Source organism: Phoca vitulina, unplaced genomic scaffold (assembly GCF_004348235.1).
Source record: "Phoca vitulina isolate PV1807 unplaced genomic scaffold, GSC_HSeal_1.0 scaffold94, whole genome shotgun sequence".
NCBI lineage: Eukaryota > Metazoa > Chordata > Mammalia > Carnivora > Phocidae > Phoca > Phoca vitulina.
In genome coordinates this window covers 2,091,922-2,111,553 of record NW_022589797.1, presented here as the reverse complement: position 1 = coordinate 2,111,553, position 19,632 = coordinate 2,091,922, and the positions used below count along the sequence as shown (strand labels likewise).

At 44.8% G+C, this 19,632-nt stretch overlaps 1 protein-coding gene across 1 annotated transcript; it reads left to right on the top strand.

Annotated features, from left to right (window-relative positions):
• The first annotated feature begins 12,968 nt into the window (after positions 1-12,968).
• CUNH9orf131 (chromosome unknown C9orf131 homolog) lies at positions 12,969-18,199 on the top strand. The gene has a single exon (XM_032396920.1). It carries the CDS (start codon positions 13,801-13,803, stop codon positions 17,338-17,340), a length of 3,540 nt encoding a protein of 1,179 aa, XP_032252811.1. The 5' UTR covers positions 12,969-13,800; the 3' UTR covers positions 17,341-18,199.
• The last annotated feature ends 1,433 nt before the right edge of the window (positions 18,200-19,632 follow it).

Below are 19,632 nucleotides of genomic sequence, written 5' to 3'. Positions count from 1 at the left end.
ACCTCTGAAACAAATAATGCAATATATGTTAAGAAAGAAAAAAAGAAGAAGAAGAATGTAGCAGGAGGGGAAGAATGAAGGGGGGGAAATCGGAGGGGGAGAAGAACCATGAGAGACGATGGACTCTGAAAAACAAACTGAGGGTTCTAGAGGGGAGGGGGTTGGGAGGATGGGTTAGCCTGGTGATGGGTATTGAGGAGGGCACGTTCTGCATGGAGCACTGGGTGTTATGCACAAACAATGAATCATGGAACACTATATCTAAAACTAATGATGTAATGTATGGGGATTAACATAACAATAAAAAAAATTAAAAAAAAAAAAAAAAAAGATGTCAACATTACCCAAAGTGATCTACATATTCAACACAATCCCTATCAAAAGTCCAACAGCCCCTTTTGCAGAAATGTAAAAGCCATCCTCAAAATAATATGGAATTGCAAGGAACCCTGAATAGCCAAAACAATCTTGTAAAAGAAGAATAAAGTTGGATGACTCATAGGCAACAACAACAAAAAAATAGATAAATTGGACTTCATAAAAATTAAGAACTTCTATGCACTATCAAAAGGTACTATCAAGGGGCACCTGGGTGGCTCAGTCGTTAGCCGTCTGCCTTCGGCTCAGGTCATGGTCCCAGGGTCCTGGGATTGAGCCCACATCAGGCTCCCTGCTCGGCCAGGAGCCCGCTTCTCCCTCTCCCACTCCCCCTGCTTGTATTCCCTCTCTTGCTGTGTCTCTCTCTGTCAAATAAATAAATAAAATCTTTAATAAAAAAAAAAGGTACTATCAAGAAAAGTGAAAAGAGGGGCACCTAGGTGGCTCAGTTAGTTAAGCCTCTGCCTTTGGCTCAGGTCATGATCCCAGGGTCCTGGGATTGAGCCCCGTGTCAGGCTCTGCTCAGCTGGGAGCCTGCTTCTCCCTCTCCCTCTGCCTGCTGCTCTGCCTGCTTGTGTACGCTCTCTCTCTCTCTCTCTGTGTCAGATAAATAAATAAATAAAATCTTTTAAAAAAATGAAAAAATGACCTATAAAATGGGAGAAAATATTTGCAAACTATCTAGCTGATAAGAGATTAACATCCAGAACATATAAACAACTCAGTAACAACAACAAAAAAACAACCCAAATTTTAAAAAATGAGAAAAGGACTTGAATAGACATTTCTTCATAGATGATACACAAATAGTCAATAAGCACATGAAAAGATATTCAACTTCATTTGTCATGAGGGAAATAGGAAATGCAAATCAAAACTACAATGTGATTTAAGTTTTTGGGTTTCCATTAAACATGGTGGACCAAACATACTTGTTTATCTTTTCTCTCACCCAAAATTCCATTAAAAGCAAAGGAAAAAGAAAATAAACTATTGAAGATGACACAAATGAAGGGGGATACATGTGAGGTATCAACAAGCTTCCAGCAGACAGAAATCAAATGGAGGACTGGTAGCTGACTTAGCAGAGGAGAAGTACTTACCAACTTAAGCACTTACAGAAGAGGGCAGGGAAAGTGAGCCAATTCACCCCACCAACTTCAAAAGACCCAGCAAGTGAGGGTGGGGCAGGGGGCAAGGAATTGCAAATGATTATTTGATGATTTTTGACCATGTGGTAAGCAGACTTGACAGACTATGGGTATAGATAAATACAGATAATGAGAAAATTGAGTACTGGAAAAAGAAAAAAATTGTATAAAACAGGAAACATAATTAGAGTATAATGTTTGACACAACAGTAAGCAATACTTATATAGTCTATTTAATATAAATATGAACATCGATTTAACCAAAAAATTATAATGTAAGAATATGGAGGAAGGAAAATGGGGATGGTTGTGAAAGCCTAATCTTCATCTTCCATAGTTAGAAATCAATATGATGTCTAAAATTAATAAATCAAGAAACAGTGGTAAAAGTATATTATTTAAAAATAAGGAGGTCAACAATACAAAAAATAGCCAAAAGAACTCAAAATGGTTGCCTCTGGTAAGTAAGACTTGGGGTAGAAGAAAGTGGGAGAAAAGAGCCTGCTTTCTGTTAAAAGACAAACTACTGGGATGCCTGGGTGTCTCAGTCAGGAAAGCGTCCAACTCTTGATTTTGGCTCAGGTCATGATCTCAGAGTCGTAAGACAGCCCTGTGTCAGGCTCTGCACTAGGCTTGCAGCCAGCTTAAGAAGAATCTTAATCTCTCCCTCTCCCTCTGCCTCTGCCTCTACCCACTACCCACTACCCTCTCCCTCTGCCCACCACTCACTCTCTCTCAAAACAAACAAACAAAAAAGAAAAAATTTAAACTACTGACTTTTTAATTTTAAGATTTTATTTATTTATTTGACAGAGAGAGACAGCGAGAGAGGGAACACAAGCAGGGAGAGTGGGAGAGGGAGAAGCAGACTTCCCGCCAAGCAGGGAGCCCCATACAGGGCTGGATCCCAGGACCCTGGGATCATGACCTGAGCTGAAGGCAGACACTTAACGACTGAGCCACCCAGACACCCCTAAACTACTGACTTTTAAAATAATGGGCGTATATTACCCTGATTAAAAAAAACCACTAATTTTAAAAAGAACCAAGAAAAAAGCAAACAAGTGTTTGACAGATTTCACTGTAAAAATCTCCAAGTAATACCATTTACATCCATGTGGATGGAACTGGAGGGTATTATGCTGAGTGAAATAAGTCAATCAGAGAAAGACAATTATCATATGGTTTCACTCATATGTGGAATATAAGAAACAGTGCAGAGGATCACAGGGGAAGGGAGGGAAAACTGAAGTAATCAGAAAGGTAGACAAACCATGAGAAACTCTTTACAGGAAACAAACTGAGGGTTGCTGGAGGGGAGGTGGGTGGGGGGATGGGGTAATTGGGTGATGGGCATTAAGGATGGCACATGATGTGATGAGCACCCGGTAGGCTTGCAGCCAGCTTAAGAAGTACCCAATGTTATATGCAATTGATGAATTACTGAACTCTACATCTGAAACTAATGATGTACTATATGTTGGATAATTGAATTTAAATTTTAAAAAATCTCCAAGTAAGCCTGAAATAATCCAATTTTAAAAATGAAGTCTAGGGGCACCTGGGTGGCTCAGTCATTAAGCGTCTGCTCAGGTCGTGATCCCAGGGTCCTGGGATCGAGGCAATCGGGCTCCCTGCTCAGCGGGAAGCCTACTTCTCCCTCTCACTCTCCCTGCTTGTGTTCCCTCTCTCACTGTGTCTCTCTCTGTCAAATAAATAAATAAAATCTTTTAAAAAAATGAAGTCTATAAGATTTCCATTTCTGACATTTAGCTAGGCTAGAAATTATGAAATGTCCTCCCACTGCAAAACACCCAAATGCTGGATAAATTAGAGCAAATACACTTTTAAATGCATTGCTGAGCTCATAAGAAGGTAAGGGAAGCTTTTAATAAACAGAAAAAGAGAGAAAAAGAAAAAGACAAATAAGAGAGAGGAGGGGGCACCTGGTTGGCTCAGACATGGAGCATGTGACTCTTAATCTCAGGGTTGTAAATTCGAGCCCCGTATTGGGTATAGAGATTACTTAAAAATGAAATCTTAAAAAAAAGACAGAGAGAGAGAGAAAGGAAAGGAAGAAGGAGGGGAGGAAGGGAGGGAAAGAAAGAAGGAAGGAAGAAAAAATTCTAGAGCCAAAATTAGATGGAAAGCCAACACTGACGCCAGGCCTGCCTTAAAAATATGCTCAAACAGGTGCACCTGGGTGGCTCAGTCGTTAAGCGTCTGCCTTCCGCTCAGGTCATGATCCCAGGGTCCTGGGATCGAGCCCCGCATCGGGCTCCCTGCTCAGCGGGAAGCCTGCTTCTCCCTCTCCCGCTCCCCCTGCTTGTGTTCCCTCTCTCGCTGTGTCTCTCTCTGTCAAATAAATAAATCTTTAAAATATATATATATATATGCTCAAACCAGAAACCTAAAGCTTTGCTGGTTATCAGCCCCACTGAGGAATAGTGTTTAGATTTAACAAAGTAAGAGAGCTGAATCTAAGAACAGCACATAAAGCCAAGCACCCAAAGGACTATATCTTGAAGATGTAAACAGAAAAATCTACATGCAACAAGAACCAATAAGAAAATCAATCTGTCTCTGGTGACACTAAGAATGGGGAGGAGAGACTAATTTGAGAAATAGACAAAATTAGCAAAAGTGAGTGGAAAGACTAACAACATTAATAATTTATTAATTTATAATCATAGTCCTAGTCTCATGCAATCCTGGGATTTGAATTTATACCATACTCACAGACTGAGAAATCCCAATACAAGAAACAGAAATAGTGCCAGGTTGGTAATATCCCCTAACACTCAGGAGAAACCAAAACAAATTATCCCAATCCACGCTCTTCAAGATTCACAAAGCTAAAATTTAACCAAATATGAGCTCCTAATAATATGCATATCAAACATACAAGGAATCAGACCTCCATAAGCCAAAGTCCAGAGAAAGTACAAACAGAAAAATAAGACATGTTCAGACTGCAGATATTGAAATTATAAGAAAAAGTACATAAAGTAAATAGATTTAAAGGGTTTTAAGGATGTTTTAACTGAAAGGACAGAGATAATCTCTATGTAGGGCACAAAGAAGGGACATTTAGCCCAACCTGGACCTTCCAGGTAGGTTACCTAAGGAGATAATGCCTGAATTAGGACAGAAGGACATTTAAGAATTAGCCGGGTAGAAAAAAGTGGTGAGGGCATTCTAGACAGAGAAATCAGAATCGTGATGAGCAAAGATATGAAAGCAATGAAGAGCACAGGGGGCTCAGGGGAAACTACAAACATTCCTCTATTATTAGAACAACAAATCCAAGCAGGTAATGGCAAGATACACTAAAGAAGTACAGAGAGATCTCCAAGTGGAGGATTCTGTGTACCATGTAGGAAATATGGCCTCTCTGAAGGATTTTAAAGACAGTCATGGTCATTTTTGTTTTAGGTAGATTGCTTTGGGAGTAGTGAGGGGAGAGGACTTAAGATGGACAAAGCTGGAGGAATGGAGATCAGCTAGGAGGGAACTGCACAGTCTGTGGGAGAAATGATGACAGCCTGAACTAACAGGGTGACTGTGACAACAGGGAAGAAAGACAGATTTAAGAAACAGCAGATAAAATTAGCAAAAGTTGGAAAAAATAAAGGGGCAGCAGTGTAGAATGGCTCCTGTTTCTTGCCTGGGTGATTAGGTGATACTAATTACTTTGGGGAACACAACAGGAAGAGCAGATTGGGACAGAAGGAGAAAATGGTCTAAGTTATGAAGATGATAGACCTGGGATACCTGTGGGAAACTGAGCTTGGGGATGTTTAGCAAGCAACTGGAATTTATTAGACTGAAGCCCATAGAAGTCAGTGCTGAAATAACTAACCACATGAGTGGTTACTGACTACCTAAGAGAACCTACTTTAGAGAATAACATAGTCATTAAAAATGATGGTTAGGAAGAGTTTACAGTGTGTAGAAAAGGTTTACACTAAAATATTAATGCTTTCCTACCTTATAAAAACCTACATTTATTTAATCAATATAAAAATATGAATAGCAAAGTCTGAAAAGAAGTATGTCAAGATGCTATGGAAATTATTTTGAGATTGGAAGTTTATGGGATTCTCCCTTCTGGTTTTTCAAATCTTCTAAATTCAGTATACAATACTATCATAACGAGGAAAAACTGTAAAAAAAAAAAAAACTACAATATTTCTTCCTACCTCTAGTGGGACATAGCTAAAGTTCCTATCAAACTCAAGACCTGACACATAGTTACCCCCTCAACAAGTGCAGATGCCTCAGATTTTCCTATCTTCTTCTTCTCCTTCTTAATTTGATTGATTTAAGTAACCCCTGCACCCAACGTGGGGCTCCAACTCCCACCCCAAGATCAAGAGTCGCATGCTCTAACGAGGAGCCAGCCAGGCGCCCCAGATCTTGCTATGTTCTAAAAGCCTTGGCTTGGCGTGTCGGCTGCTGGAGGCCTCTCCAGGGTGGGCCTCCACAGATACGACCGGGTCTGCCTCTGCTCCTCAGGAGTCCGCCTCACCTCAGCCCCTTGACGCTCTGCCCTTATGGGCCTGTGCAGGGCTCCCTCCCACCACTCCCACTGACGCCCCCCCGCGGCCTCACAGCTCCCTTCATCTCCTCTGAAACAATTTTCCCGGGGCCAGGCCCGGCATCCTCCCTCCTGTGGATGAGTGAGTGTGAAGGAAGGAGAGTTTGAGAAACTGACCCCTCTTGGAGGAGTGGCTCCGTGAGGTCTCACTGTCCTCTGATCAGCCCAGACATGTTCAGGACACCAGGCCTGTCAGGGACACTGGACAAGACCGTGTACATGCGGCCAGGCTAGTGGGGCTGGGCGGCTGACGGGGCCCTTACCTCGACATCCTTATGGAGGAGGCGCGGAGAAGGCGAGGAAAGAGAAAGGACTGGGACGGGAGGAGAAAGGGAAGAAGGAAAGGGGAAGGGAGAGGGAGGCGGAGGGAAAAGAAAAAGAACGACTAGCGAGTTGGGCAGCGAAGGAGAAGCCGCTGCCGCGGTGACGCGTCGACGCTCAAACCCGAGGCGGGTCCTGGGCGCAGCCCCCCTACCCAGAAGCCTCACCGCTGGAGGTGGGGTAGTCCCGCGGCGGGGAGGGCCTGGGGCGTCGGAAAAGTCCCGCCTGAATCTCGGCTGTGAGCTTAACTGCCCAGCTCATGTCTCACGGAAGCCAAGGAGGCTGACCAGACTGGAGGCCTCAAGAGGTGGCCACTAAGAAGCCTGAGGAAAGAGTTCTGAAGCCCGGGAGGAGGCCGTAGGCGGGGCCTCTCCAAGAAACCCCGTCCATCGGTCATTCTAGACACTGAATTCTAACCAAATACTACTAGGCAGATGCTGGGGTTAAAGCAGTTGGCTGGGTAAAAAAGGTCTCTGCCCTCAGATAATTAAGGCACAAGTTACAATCTGGTGTGGAAAATGGCGGTGAGGGAGTGGCGGGAAGATAAGTGCACCCATACTAGCCTGGGAAGGTGAAGGAAAGCCTCCCAAAGGGACACCTTTCACATAGCAAGGAAGGAAGGAGACTGAATTCAAGAGTTTTTAATGATGAAAAGTTTCCATATGACGGCTCTGGTTCCTTTGAAAAGTGGAGATCTGGCTCATCTGCTAGGAGCAGGGGCAAGAGAAGTTGAAGAAAGTGAAGAAGGTTTGAATTGATTTTAAGTAGGATGGGAAAGTTGTTTTTTTTTTTTAAGATTTTTTAAAAAAAGATTTTATTTATTCAATTGAGAGAGACAGAGAGAGCACAAGCAGGGGGAGAGACAGAGGGAGAGGGAGAAGCAGACTCCCCGCTGAGCAAGGAGCCCAATGGGGGATTCGATCCCAGGACCTGGAGATCATGACCTGAGCCGAAGGCAGATGCTTAACCAACTGAGTCACCCAGGCATCCCTAGGATGGGAAAGTTTTTAAGGAATAAATGAAGTAAGCTCCATGAGCAGGGAGTTTTGCCTGTTTTGAATGCTGATGTATCCCAAGTACTTAGTGCCTAGTCACATAGTAGGCACTTAATGGAATGCATGAATAAATTCTTTTCAAGTGATAGTGGAGCTGACCCTTAGTTGTAGACCATGGTCTACAGTGACACCAACACGTATGATTTTATCCAGTAGGGCTGAGCCACTTCCTAAAGGGCAGGTCTTGGCAGAGGCAGAATTGGGATTTTGCCAGGTAAAAGTGATGAAAAGAAGAATTGAGAAGTGTTTGGGATGTGATTGATGGGCATTGAAGTCTATCATAGAGAGGGAGGAAATGAAGGCAAGAGGTTGTTGATGGACAAGGAGAAAGTGGAATGGATGTTCTGACAAGGCTGAAGAATTGGCATCTTTAGAACAAATCTAGAGGTTTAAGTCAGAGGGTGGGATGCCAAACTATTTCAAAGGGCCAAACAGTCCCTAATGATGAGGCTTCAGATATGGACATAGCTGGACTGGAGCCGAGGTAAAGGACTCTAAGATGAAAAAGTCTAGGAATTGAGAGTCATTAAATGGGGTATCCATATAGATGTTTAGGTCTCTCATAGATTCCCCCTTCTTTAAGATGCTGCCCTGGGCTCCATCCAGTCCCTTCCCCAATCTTCAGAGGATCTGCATTCACACTTCACTTAAGCCTTAGATCCTAAAAGGGTAATGGCATGGCTGAGCCAGAAAACAGAATGGAGATGTTAGAGAGGGCTGTAGTGGACATCTGTTTTATTTTGTTTTGATACCAACATGCATACACTTTTCTGAAACAGTATGTCTGTTTCCTTTGGAGGGACTACCACACATCCCTGCTTCTGTCCATGTGCAGGTAGAGTGTGACTCTGACTTGTTAGAAGAAGCATTCTGTTTCCCTGTGAGCAGTTCAGTGAGTAGTTCAGGGATAGATACATGACCAACTGGAACCCATAGGCACAATGTTGTCAGAACAACACATTTTCAGCTTCATTTGAACCTGCTATGACACAAAACCTGAGAATATAGTTAGCACAGAAGAGAGCCAAGAAATAGAAAATGAGGGTGCCTGGGTGGCTCAGTTGTTATGCGTCTGCCTTTGGCTCAGGTGATCCCAGGGTCCTGGGATCAAGCCCCGCCTCGGGTTCCCTGCTCAGCGGGGAGTCTGCTTCTCCCTCTGCCCCTCCCCCTGCTCATGCTCTCTCTCTTGCTTGTGCTCTCTCTCTCTCAAATAAATAAAATCTTAAAAAAAAAAAAAAAGAAAGAAATAGAAACTGAATCCTGATGACATTGAAATGAGTTCCTGAATCAACCCTACTACCTGAAGCCAGCCCGCCCTAATCTTGGACTCTTCAGTTAGAGTCAATATATTCCCATTTTGCTTATACCTGTTGGATTTTATTTCCTGTCACTTATATCTAAATGATTCCTCACAATGCAAGGGGGTTCTCAAACTCTGGCTCTGCTTTCTGGGATAGCCAGAAATATATATATACTAATATATAGTATTATATAGTAACATAATATTATATGGTAATATAATATTATATAATTAATATATATTAATATATATTAACTTCTCTGTGCCTCAGTTTCCATTTATGCAAAAAAAGATAACAATACCTACTTCAAAGAGTTGTAAAGATTAAAAAAAAGAGTTGTAGGGGCACCTGGGTGGCTCAGATGGTTAAGCGTCTGCCTTCGGCTCAGGTCATGATTTCCAGATCCTGGAGTAGCCCGCTGAGCAGAGAGCCTGCTTCCCCCCTCCCTCTGCCTCTCCCCCTGCTTGTACTCTCTCTCTCTCAAATGAATAAATAAAATCTTTAAAAAAAAGAGTTGTAGAGATTAATAGAGTGCTATTAAAGAGTAATAAATGTTAGAGTATAAATTTGTTCCACAACACTGAGAAACAAGAAACATCACATTACTTAATTTTTCTAAGTTAAATTAAATCTGGTTCAAAAATCTCATTTTTTAGTGTTGGAAGACATCCAATATTAAATCATTATATGGGGGGGCTTTTTTCCTCTTTAGCATGATATACATTGACCAACAAAACAACCCTCCCCCCCCCAAAAAAAACCACTTAGAAAATAAATAACCTCTGCTCTTGAGTCTATCATGGTTGCCACTGGGATGTGCATTGTATAAACACATATGGTCCATTCAAAGGCAGGTGGCTCCACAGCATCTCTGCCAGGTATGCACACAGCATTTTTGCTGCAGTTCCCAAGACTATGTGCTGGATGTTTAGTGCCCTAACCATTAAATCGGCTCTCCCCATTAGAAGTCCTGTTGCCAAAAAAAAAAAGTCCTGCTGCCTCCCAGTGGACTTCTTTCTGTACAGACCCTGTCACTCAGGGAACCCATTACTATATCTCTTCTCTCAAATTCCTGAACACACCTCTATCCTTGGGCAATTCTTTCAATCATCCTCCATCTTCTCCTTCTCAAGAACACGTAGCTAAATTAAATTCCCCTCCCACACAAGAGCCTGGATAAGGTTGTAGACCAGGTGTCTTGAAACTTTGGTTTGGGACTAGAAAACATAAAACTACCAATTCCATGAGACAAGAAACCTAGAATTCCTAGAAGAGAGGAGAGCAAAGTTACCTTTTTATCCTACTGGATGTTTCCTTCAGCAAGAAGTAGGAGACAACAATTAATAGCTTGGTAAATTGTCCTGCCATAAATGTAACTATGTAAGTATTCAACATCGCTTTCTCTGTTTCCCATTAGGACTCAACTTACCTTCTTCATCCAGAGGTAGCAAACTCAAATACCAGGCAGGTAATACAAATGAGTAAAAATGGACACATATAAGAAAACAAAATCACAGGCACAATGATAAGCTGCAACTAGCCTTAGCTGGCATTAACGATGAGAACATGGGGAGAACCACGGTGAATTGAAGAGCACATGTACACTACAAGGGGAGCCACTGCTACTTAGCTCTAAATGGTCTTTACTTTGCGGAAATGAGAGTCTAGTGCTGCCAGACTTTAAACTTGAAATACTGATTATTTTGTACAATCTACTAGTTTTACAGTGTTGGCTACTCCAATTTTAATGCTGGCCACATTGAGCCAAATGTTACATATCGGTACATCATTTTTAAGCCCTTTTATGGTTTCAGCTGCTACATGTACGCTGCTAGCTGTCAAATTTTACATCTTCACCATAAACTGCTCTTCCAAGCTTCAGATCCATCTAATTGCCTCCTGCCCAGTTTTTCCTTGTCACAGAAACCTCACATTCAAATGTCTAAATGGAAGCCATCACCCTCCCCCCAACCCTAAATTGGTTCCCAAGTCTGTGTTCTCTCAGTAAAATGGCAAATAGGGGCGCTTGGGTGGCTCAGTCGGTTAAGTGTCTGCCTTCGGCTCAGGTCTTGATCCCAGGGTCCTGGGGGATCGAGCCCCACATCGGGCTCCCTGCTCATCGGGGAGCCTGCTTCTCCCTCTCCCTCTGCTGCTCCCCCTGCTTGTGCTCTCTCTCTGACAAATAAATAAATAAAATCTTTAAAAAAAATGGCACTAATACACACCCAGTTTCCTGAGTTAGGAACCCTAGAGTCATTCTCAACTCCCACTTTGATCTACCCCGTGCCATTGGTAATGAAGTCTAATCAATTATATCTTTGGAATTCTACTTGAATTCATTATTCTCCATTCTTACCATCACTGCCTTGGTTTAGGCCTCATCTAAACTAAAGCAAGAGTTCCCTAACTAATCTCTCACCTCCATCTCTTTGCCCTCACTAGAGCCAGTGTTCTTTCCAAGACATAAAACTTGATCTTGTCACGTTCCTGCTCAAAACTTTTCACTGATTTCCCATCATTTTCAGGATAAATTTCAGTTTCTCAGACTGATGTTGAGGGGCCTTGGTGATCCTGTCTTTCCAGGTCCATCTTTTACTGCTTCCCTAACCCCCATACATTGAAATACCTTCAATTTCCCTAATGGTACATGCTTTCTCTGCCCTAGCATCTTTACACAGGCTGTTCCTCCTGCTTGAATCGTCCTTCCCTTGCTGCCTATACTTTCATTTTCTTGGCTCTTCAAACCAAGCATTAGTCATCTCATCTGGGAAGCAGCCCCTGGCAAGCAACCCCCTTCCCCAGGCTAGTTAGATATCCTCCTCTGACCCCATAGTACCCTGTGCATATTTCTATTTTAATTGTCTATTACTTAAATGTTTCCTCCCCCACTGAAATGGGACCTACTTTAGTGCAGAGACTCTTACTTCTATCTCCTCAAGACTGAGCACAATACCTGATCCATAGTAGGCACTCAGTAAATATATGTTGAATGAGTGAATGAAGTCCAACTCATGATACCTAGGGGAGAAACTTTTCTTACCTGAAATCACATAACTGATATTATCAGTGACAGAGTTATAGAACCCAAGTCTTAATTTCAGCTCAGTGCTCTTTCTATGAGACTAAGCTGGCCTTTGATGGGGGTGGGGTGAGAAGAGAGGCATTAAATTGTATTGGGAAGGTAGAGATTAAAGTTTGGCCCTGAAAAAGTCAATGTGGAACACAGTGGTGGTTTTAGGATAAAGAGGGGCAAATGAAGAAAAATGGTCAAGCACATTTGATTTGTCATCCTTAACATAAATGCTTGCCAAAAAGATCTTAAGCAACCTAACGTGAAATAAGACAGTTCATAGCTGACATGAGATTTTAAAAGGGGGGAGTGTGGGAACAGACTCCATATATTAAAGATGGAATAAGGCTTATAATCAAGAACCTTAAAAGAAATAATTTTTTTAAGATTTATTTTATTTTTTAAAAAGATTTTATTTATTTGACAGAGAGAGACACAGCGAGAGAGGGAACACAAACGGGGAGTGGGAGAGGGAGAAGCAGGCTTCCCGCCGAGCAGGGAACCCGATGCGGGGCTCGATCCCAGGACCCTGGGATCATGACCTGAGCTGAAGGCAAACGCCTAATGACTGAGCCACCCAGGTGCCCCAAGATTTAGAGAGAGAGAGAGCAAGAGCGAGAGTGAGAGAGAGAGCACGAAACAGGGGGAGGGGCAGAAGGAGAGCGAGACAAGCAGACTCCCCAATGAGTGCAGAGCTCGATGCAGGGCTTGATTCCAGGGCCACAATATCATGACCTGAGCTGAAACCAAGAGTCAGACAATCAACTGAGCCACTCAGGTGCCCCAAAATAATTTTTTAATACAGCATATACTATGTACTATCCTAATCATACGAATTTGTTCATTTAATCCTCAAAACAACTCGGGCGCCTGGGTGGCTCAGTCGTTAAGTGTCTGCCTTCAGCTCAGGTCATGATCCCAGGGTCCTGGGATCAAGCCCTGCATCGTGTTCCCTGCTCGGCGGGAAGCCTGCTTCTCCCTCTCCCACTCCCCCCCTGCTTGTGTTCCTGCTCTTGCTCTCTGTCAAATAAATAAATAAATAAAATCTTTAGAAAAAAACAACTCTATGGGTAATATCATCCCCATTTTACAGGTGAGAAAACTGAGGCAGTAGAAGATTAAGTAGTTTGAGATTTCACAGATAGGAAGTGGCAGAACTAGGATTTGAATAAAGCGGTTTGATGCTAGAATCCATGTCCTTAATGACAATGCCTGAAGCATAATTCTGATTTTGGCAATCAAGACAAAAGGGATCACTAAGGTTTCACTGTTATGAAGTATTAGTTGCCTGGTAGAGGCAATGTTTTGGCTCCAAATTCAGGGAAAAGGCTGTTAGGCATGTGGGGGATGGGAGTTCTTTGTTCCGTGATGCAGTGATGACCTCGGGGTAAACTGCCACTGGCTGAGGAAAATGGAATGGCTGATACAAGGCCTACTTGGGGCTGAAGGGGACATGGAGCTTCTCTGGGGCCAGCTGACCCATGCCCTGGCCTGCAGACACTGTGGCAGCAGCTGCCTCCAGAGTCCAGGGAATCTGGTGACACTATTCTTGTTCATGGTTTGGCAGATCCGGAGGTGGTGGCAGCTTGGGAAGTGGCGACAGCTTCAACCCTGGTACTCTGGGGACATGATGCAAGGCAAGGTGGGTGACATGGATGTGCAGCTAGGTGAATGACTCTTGATACCACATGTAAGTTCAGGTAAAACATCATTGACATGGAATGACTGTCATTGATGAGTGACCATGGATACCAGATTTGAAGACAGGTGGGTGATTACTGACCCTAGATGTTGTTATGGTAGGGAATGCTGATCTCCAAATATGGGCTGGGTAATGGCCCAGATGGGTAAGTGACTACTGACCACAGATGTGGGGCCACGTGAGTAACTTCCCTCTGGATGTGGAACAGAGACTGAGGGCTTCATGACACACCTTGTGTCTCTGAAAGGTTTCATGCCTGAAGTAGCTTTCTCCACTCCCCAGGGCCTACCACTTCTGTACCGTGTGGCTTTCCTTGATCACCTGTGGAAGCAGAAGTCAGAGGAGGAAGAAGAAGAGGAGGAAGAAGAGGAAACATCTCTGGATCCACTGAAGCCATGTTCTCTTCCCAAAGAAGCTCCTATTGGAGAGCAAGCCACCACAGTCCCATCTCAACCATCCTGTGGTTCTGAGGACCTCCACAAAGCCATAGGGACACCAAAGCAAGTACATACACAGACCCCAAGCCCTTCCAGATCCTTCCCCACCTTTCAGATCCTGACCAACCTGCCTGTGAGGCACAAAACAGAATCAGGAAGCTATCTACATCAGAGAAAAAGCCAGCTCTTCTGGGGTCTCCCCTCTTTGCACAGTGAGTCCTTGGAGGCCATCTTCCTGAGCTCAGGTGGCCCCTCTCCCCTGAAGTTGTCTGTTGGTCCTTTTGTCTTCTTCAACAAGCTTGCCTTCCTGCCTAAGTCCAATCTGCTGCTTCCCCAGTATTGCTCCCCAACTCAGCCTCCTACCCATGAAATTCATACTACAGAAGACCTGGAACGGATGGCCCTTGATCCTCAGCAACCTCCTCCTCCATCTTCCCCTTCTGTCCCATCACTACCCTTCCATCTTAAGTCCTTTCCCATGGACCACATGGGAGTCCTATCTGATGCTAAGGCACATACACAGTGGCTTATGCAGCAGAAAGAGGTCCCTTGGGTCTCTGAGGATCAAGCCCTGCACCTACAGCCTGAACTCCAAAGAACCAGACCCTCCAAGCTCTCTCCGTTATCTGAGGTCTGGTGGGATGTGCCACAGGATCCCAGCCTCCAACAACACATTCTAGATTCACTCTCTGCCTCTCTGCTGTATCCTTCTAGCCTTCTGGGAGTCCTGACAAGGTTTGAGGCCCCATGGAGAACTATGGGGCAAAATGAGGACCCCAAAGCCTCTGAGCCTGCAATGCCAGCTCCCAGCCCAAACCTGGCCTCCCTTTCAGAACTCCAGGAAGTCAGCCCTATAGAAGGCCTGCCTAGATCTAAGGCCGTCTGGGAAACCACAAGGCAAAGAGAGTATCCTCAAATCTCTGAGGCTTCAATCCTGGTCCCTTGCCAATCTGTAGACCCCATGACACAGACACAAGGAACTAGCCCCCTGGGAGTTCCACCTGGATATAAAACTCAGTGGAGAACCACAGGACATAAAGAGAGTTCTCAAGCCTTCGAGCCTCCAATGCCAGCTCCCTGCCAACCCTCAGATGCTCTGTCAGAACTCCAGAAAGTCATCCCTGAAGGAGGACTTTCTGCACCTAAGGACTTCTGGGAAACCATGAGTCACAGAGAGAGCCCTCAGACCTCTAGGTCTCTGATGCCATGCCCTTGCCCTCCCCTAGGTCCCCTGCAAGAACTCCAGGGAGGAAGTTCTCTGGGAGATCCATCTAGATATAAGCCCCAGTGGGGACACAGAGAAAATTCAGGAAATCTGTGGGCCTTTAAGCCCCCAGCCCTGGACCTTAACCCAGGGCTCTATGGAACCAGCCCTAAATGTGTCCCACCAAGATCTGAGACTCCATGCAAGGGCAGGCAGAGTAGAGAAAATCTTTGGGTCTCTGCAGACCCAGTTTCTTCTCCTAGGCTACCCTCATCTTCTCTGCTGGTGTCCCTAGGAATGAGTTCCCAGGGAACCTTATCAGAGTCCAAAGCTTTGGGGGGGCAGAGAGAGAACCTCTGGACCTCTGAGTCCCCAGCCCCTGCCCACAGCCTATCTCTAGCTTCCATTCTAGAACTCCACAGAATCAATCCTATGGGAGGCCTCACTAGATCAGAAGCTGCATGGAGGGACACTGAGCATTCTAGGAATTCCTGGGCTCCTGAGCCCCCATCTCTGGCCTTCAGCCCACCCACAGCTCTTATATTGGAGCCCCTCAGAGCTAGCCCCATGGGGGTCCTGTTTGATTCTGAGGCTAGATGTGGGGACATAAAAAGGAGAAAGAACTCCTGGGCCTCTGAGCTCCCAGCTTGCAGCTTACCCCAAAACCCACATGGAGCCAGATCCTTGGGTGCCCTGTCTGACTCTGAGCCTACTGGGGGGAACAAGAAGCAGAAAGAAACCTGTTGTATTCCTGGGTCCCCACTGTGGGGCCCCAGCCCACCTCCAAACTCTAAGTCAAAGTTTCACATAAGCGAGCCTCCTGGAGACCAATGTACCTGTAAGCCTAAGGGGGAAGCAGTGGAGCAGAAAGACAACTGCAGGGCCACTGAGCTCCCATCCCCAACCCCCAGCTCTCTCTCTGCTCCTCTACCAGATCCACATATTGACCTTGAGTTTGTATGGAGGAATGTGCAACCAAGAGGGATCCCCCAGGCCTCCAGCCCTCCAGCAGTGGATCCTGTGCAGCCAATACCCTGGCCTGCCACCTTAGCTAAAGCTCTGAAGACTGAGCCCAACCAGCCTGACTTACCCAAGAGAGAACTGTTCCCAGGGGCTAGGGCAGAGACTCCATCCTCCCAGGGAGAGGCTGTCCCAGAGGTGCCCCCCAACTCTGGGATCCAGGCCTGGCGCTGGAGTAGAGAGTTGGAACTCAGGCTGAAAAAACTACAGCAGAGCCCTACTTCCAGATCCCCTGACCCAAGTCAATCGTTTGGCAGCTCCCCTGCCCTGAGCTCCACAACTCCAGGCTCCTGGAGACTCTCTTCCTGCCCCCCACAGCACAGTCATCCCTCTAATTTGTGCCCCCACTCTTCAAGCTGTCATCCCCCGAAAATTCACAGCACAGTAGCTCAGCCTGTCCAGATCTCCCACTGTTATCACTCCCACTCTTCTTCCCAGCCTCAGCTACGAGGGTCTGGCAGGGCCGAACAAGGGTCTGAGAGAGAGGAAAGAATGAAGATGAAGATGGTAGCCCAGGTCTCATCCCAGGTGCCATGTGTTCCCATGGAGACTGGTGAGAACTGCTCAGACCTGAGTAAACCCTCAAACCCTGAAGTTCCGGCCTTGGGCAAGAGACAGAACAAGGCTTCAGCCCTACCTTCAGCCAAAAAGAGAGAGAGCCCCAGGAAACCCAAAGCAGGAGACTACAGAAGAGGGGATGCAAGATTGGGGTCATCCACAGTTACAGGGAAGAGCCACCCAGCCCAGGCCAGAAGACTGGTGGAAGCCCCTTTAAGCAGACTTTCCCAAAGACCTCAGCACAAAGACCAGAGCTCTCGACACACTGCTCTCCCTCAGCAGCTTCACTCTAAGGCTGCAGGTCCCCAAATTCAGCGAGGAGCAGGGTTGGGAGCTGGCGACATCCTGATCCCTCAACATTCTAAGCACTGCCCTTGGGCCCACATGGAAAAGCATTTCTCCTCCCCCACGCCTCAGGTTCCCCTTACCAGGCGTCTCCAAAGAATGTTAGCCAAGTTTCTGGGTAGCCATGGCCCCTGCCAACCAAAACCAGTAAGAAGAGGAAAGGCTGGTAGTACTGGCACCCAATACCCCAAGACTTGAAGCCAAACCAGCTGTGGGGTGGGTAGAGAGGAAATCCTAATAAACTAGGTGAACTAGACAAACCCCTCTCATGTTGTATTTGGAGTCTGGGGTACTGGGAATGTCAGTTCCCTATTAACTTCTGCTATAGCTGTATTCCCTCAGGATCAGAGAAGTACAGAGCTCCGGATTTTGCAGGCTTAACTTTTCAAGCCCTTCACAGATGATCAGCCTGGAGTCCACACATCCCTACTCTACAGGGGGAGGCTGTAAGGCCAGAACAGAGTCCAATGCTACCCTTGAGAAAAACTTCACAGCAAGTGAACTGAAGAAAAATACATCCATTCACATGAACACAATTGGTCTGAGTCTAGACAGCTGTTCTCGGTCCTTGGTATAGTCCCCTTCTTCACCCATTTGATCCACAAGTTCTCTACGCTTTTGACCATTTCTTCTCAGCTCTGTGCTCTTTCTCTCGAGTCAGTTCATCCATCCCCAAGACCACAGAAACAAGTGCCTTTTCCTGTGTTTAGTGGCCATGTAGATTTCTTCTATAATTGCCTGTTCATATCCTTTACCCATTTTTCTACCGCTGCCCTAACAAATTTACCACAAAACAACACAAGTTTGTCAGAAGTCTGACATGTCCCATGGAGCTGAAATCAAGGTTGGCAGGGCTGCATTCATTTCTGTAGGCACTGAGAATTCATTCCTTGTCTTTCCCAGCTTGTACAAGCTGCCCACATTCCTTGGCTACTGACTGTCTTCCTCCATCTTCAAAGCTAGCAAAGGCAAGTCAAGTTCTTATCACATCACTCTGCTCTCTTCTGCCTCCCTCTTCAACTTTTTTTTTTTTTTAAGATTTTATTTATTTATTTGAGAGAGAGAGAATGAGAGACAGAGCATGAGAGGGGGGAGGGCCAGAGGGAGAAGCAGACTCCCCGCTGAGCAGGGAGCCCAATGCGGGACTCCATCCCAGGACTCCAGGATCATGACCTGAGCAGAAGGCCATCGCTTAACCAACTGAGCCACCCAGGCGCCCCTCCCTCTTCAACTTTTAAGGACACCTGTCATTACAATGGGTCCATCTGGCTAATCTGAGATACTCTTCCTCTCTTAAAGTCTAACTATCTTAAGATTAGCAACCTTAACTCCAACTGCAATGTTTAATTCCTTTGCCATGTAAAATAATATATTCACAGGTTCCAGTAATTAGGACGCAGACCTCTTGGAAGGGCCTACCTACCACAGATATAATCCTATTATGTAGGCTGCAATATTTTCTCCCCATCTGTAGCTTAATTTCTAATTTTGTTTAAGGTGACTTTTACTGTACCAAACTTGAACATTTTTATGTAATTAATCGACCAACATTTTCCTTATGACTTCAAAAATACTTATTTCTGGCACTTTTACAGTAAGTTTCATATATTTGTTTAGATTGTTACATTTTGAGTATGGTTATGATATGAGAACCTAACTAGACCCCCACCCCAAAATACAGGTCCACCTTTACCAATACCATTAAAAAAAAAAAAATGTCTTGAACTCATCCCATTAAGTGCCATATTTCAAAATATGGGTCATTTTAAAAGCATCTCTACCTAGGCTTCAGATCCATGTATCCAATAGCCTACTAGGTATCTCACATTCAACTTGTCCAAAACTCATTTTCCCTTTAACCTTCTCCTCCAATGTGCCCATTCCTATTGAAGGGTATCACATCCATCCCAATACTGAAGTCAGAGCCTGTCATCCCTGACTCCTCCGTTCCCCTCACTTCCTAATCTAGTTGTCAATTATAATCCTGTCGATCGAGCCCCACATCGGGCTCCATGCTCCGCAGGAAGCCTGCTTCTCCCTCTCTCACTCCCACTGCTTGTGTTCCCTCTCTCGCTGTGTCTGTCTCTGTCAAATAAATAAATAAAATCTTTAAAAAAAAAAAAAAAAAATTATAATCCTGTCAGTTAACTTATGAAATGTATTGCAAATCCATCTTCACCTCTCCATCTCCACCATCACTGTCTTAGTCTTAGTTCAGTTATTTCTCACCAGACTGGTTGCCCTATTCTTTCTAATCCATCCTCCACATGGTTACAATTCTCTGGAGGTCAACTGACCCAATCTCTTCAACAAGTGTCATAAAAGTTTGAATAAAGGAACATAACAGATGCAACCAGTGGTCCTAGACTGGATATTGGTTTGATCAAAACTGTAACAAAACCCACTGATAAAGGTCCTTAAAAGAGAGATTAAATTCCTTTTGCATACACACACAAAAAATAAAAAATTGTGAATGACATATTCCGATCA

Coding starts and splice junctions, on each gene's coding strand:
- CUNH9orf131 (XM_032396920.1), top strand. CDS start 13,801: ATGACACACCTTGTGTCTCTGAAAGGTTTCATGCCTGAAGTAGCTTTC.